At 39.1% G+C, this 2,000-nt stretch overlaps 1 protein-coding gene across 1 annotated transcript; it reads left to right on the plus strand.

Moving 5' to 3' along the window:
- Window positions 1–426: 426 nt before the first annotated feature.
- Window positions 427–1,290, plus strand: LOC108380015 (uncharacterized). The gene has a single exon (XM_017636385.1). It carries the CDS (start codon window positions 427–429, stop codon window positions 1,288–1,290), a length of 864 nt encoding a protein of 287 aa, XP_017491874.1.
- Window positions 1,291–2,000: the final 710 nt, after the last annotated feature.

Genomic DNA, 2,000 nt, shown 5'->3' on the forward strand with positions numbered 1-2,000 from the left:
GGTTATAATATATTGATACGATTTTTTATTCAAAAATGTTCCTTTTGATACAGAAATGCATCTAGATGCTCCAGGAGTATTTCTGTAACAAAATTAAAATTTAGAAAAAAATTACGTTTTAAACATGCGAACCTTTTAAACATGATAAAAACATACTTTTAAATATTTAAAAAAAATAAGGAATGACAAACAGACAGCTTTTTTAAATTTTTATTTCAATTATTTTAAAACATATTTACATACTTCTCTTTTGCATCCAAATTACTCGCGCTTTAAACTGTTTAATGTGCACAAAGATATTTCCTTTAATTTTCGTTGAAAAATTCTTGTGAATATCGTGGATATTTGTACCGTTCGCAAAATTTGCCAAATCTATTTTATCGTATAGCATTTTCCACTTTCTAATCTTCAAATTCGCTTTTCAAAATGATGTCTCAACAAATCTATTGGGATGAACACAAGGATGTGACGCTGGACGACAAGCTGCGCGATGTGCTCATACGTGACATCCCACAAAAATGGCTGGCACGCATTTGCGATTACATGGTGGAGAATTCCTTTCGGCTCAATCGCCTCTACGCGCAACTAAAAATTCACGACATACCCAATGTGAAAGAATACTATCGCCGCTACGTGATGCATGTGTTGCACGACGAATGCAGCATTATGGTGATCGACGAAGAGACCAATGAAATATTCGGCGTCGCGCTTGTCAAGTTGATGACCAAGGAATGGCGTTCGTGGACAATTTGGCTGCAAATTATCGACCAATCCACTCTGTACGGTGAATTTATGCTGCTGCGTCGCATGCAAGTGCTCAAATTCGAGAAAGAACATCCGGATCATGAGTACGATAGCCTGCACCTCTTCGAGTATTACCTGCGGCCGGAGCTGAAGGCGGATGTTGACTTCATGACCAAATTCTTCAACGTCATCTGTGAAGTGGCACGCCACATGTTGATGCCACGCGTCAGCTTCGTCGGCACAATGCTGGAGGAACAGCAGCAAGCGGAAACAGCCGGTTTTCAACTGCTCTCTCAACTCATCTACTCGCTGGTGGAGGTTCAAGGTTTGCGCGTATTTCAGACACTACGCGACATCAACGAAATGTATATGGTGTTGTACGAGCGGTCAGTCGAGCCTCTTATGCCCTTCTATTGCTTGCCACCACCGTATGCGTTCGACGAGGAGGATCGCCGGAAGCACGAACCGTACACAGTATTGGATCAGGGAGTGGATGCGCTGGATACTGATAGCAAGCGTTCGTTATCGCGGATAATGATAAAGTAGCGCCAGCAAAAGATACTTGCGACTGCTTCTCAATGATGAGGGTTGTATTCTTTGTTCTAGCTTTTTGATAAAAAAAAAAATAAGAAATTGCGAGTGTATGAAATTGTAAATTTTTATCAATATCTTAATACGAAATTGAAAAAATTTACAAAGTGTTGTCTCGTTCACAAATTTAGAAGACAAATCTCTTTATCCTTCGGGAGGATGCTTGGGCAACAGGCCCTAAAAGCGATATAGGCATTTATCAAAAAGTGCAACGCTTCATCAATCGCTGGTGGAGGGCTCTGCGCGAAAATACTTTAGGGTTATTTCTTTGAAAGTTGAGCCACAACAGTGAAATGGAAACTCAGCCAGAGTCTCAAGAATTGTAGACATAGTCAAAAAAGTTAACAGGTTTTAAGCCTATAAACCGATCCATATCGATTTTGTATACTACATACATAGAGTTATTTAACGTGAAAATTGCAAGAAAATTTGAATTCCCTGAAAATTCAATTACAATTTTTTAAAAGAAACGTGATAGGTATTTTTAAAAAGCTTTCTTATGTGTTTAAGAGGTGGGTGTTGCCGGAAAAAAAGACTTCCGGGATGTTAAACGGTTCAAAGTTGACCGACGTATTACTCGAAAGGACGGTTCGGGTAAATAGAAAAAAGAAATTCTGACCACACTAACGAAGAATAAAAAAATTGGAAAAAGGGGTTACCTTCGT

The sequence above is a fragment of the Rhagoletis zephyria genome, unplaced genomic scaffold (genome assembly GCF_001687245.7).
Source record: "Rhagoletis zephyria isolate East Lansing unplaced genomic scaffold, Rhagoletis_zephyria_1.1 Rzeph_scaffold_17969, whole genome shotgun sequence".
In the NCBI taxonomy this organism is placed as follows: Eukaryota; Metazoa; Arthropoda; class Insecta; order Diptera; family Tephritidae; genus Rhagoletis; species Rhagoletis zephyria.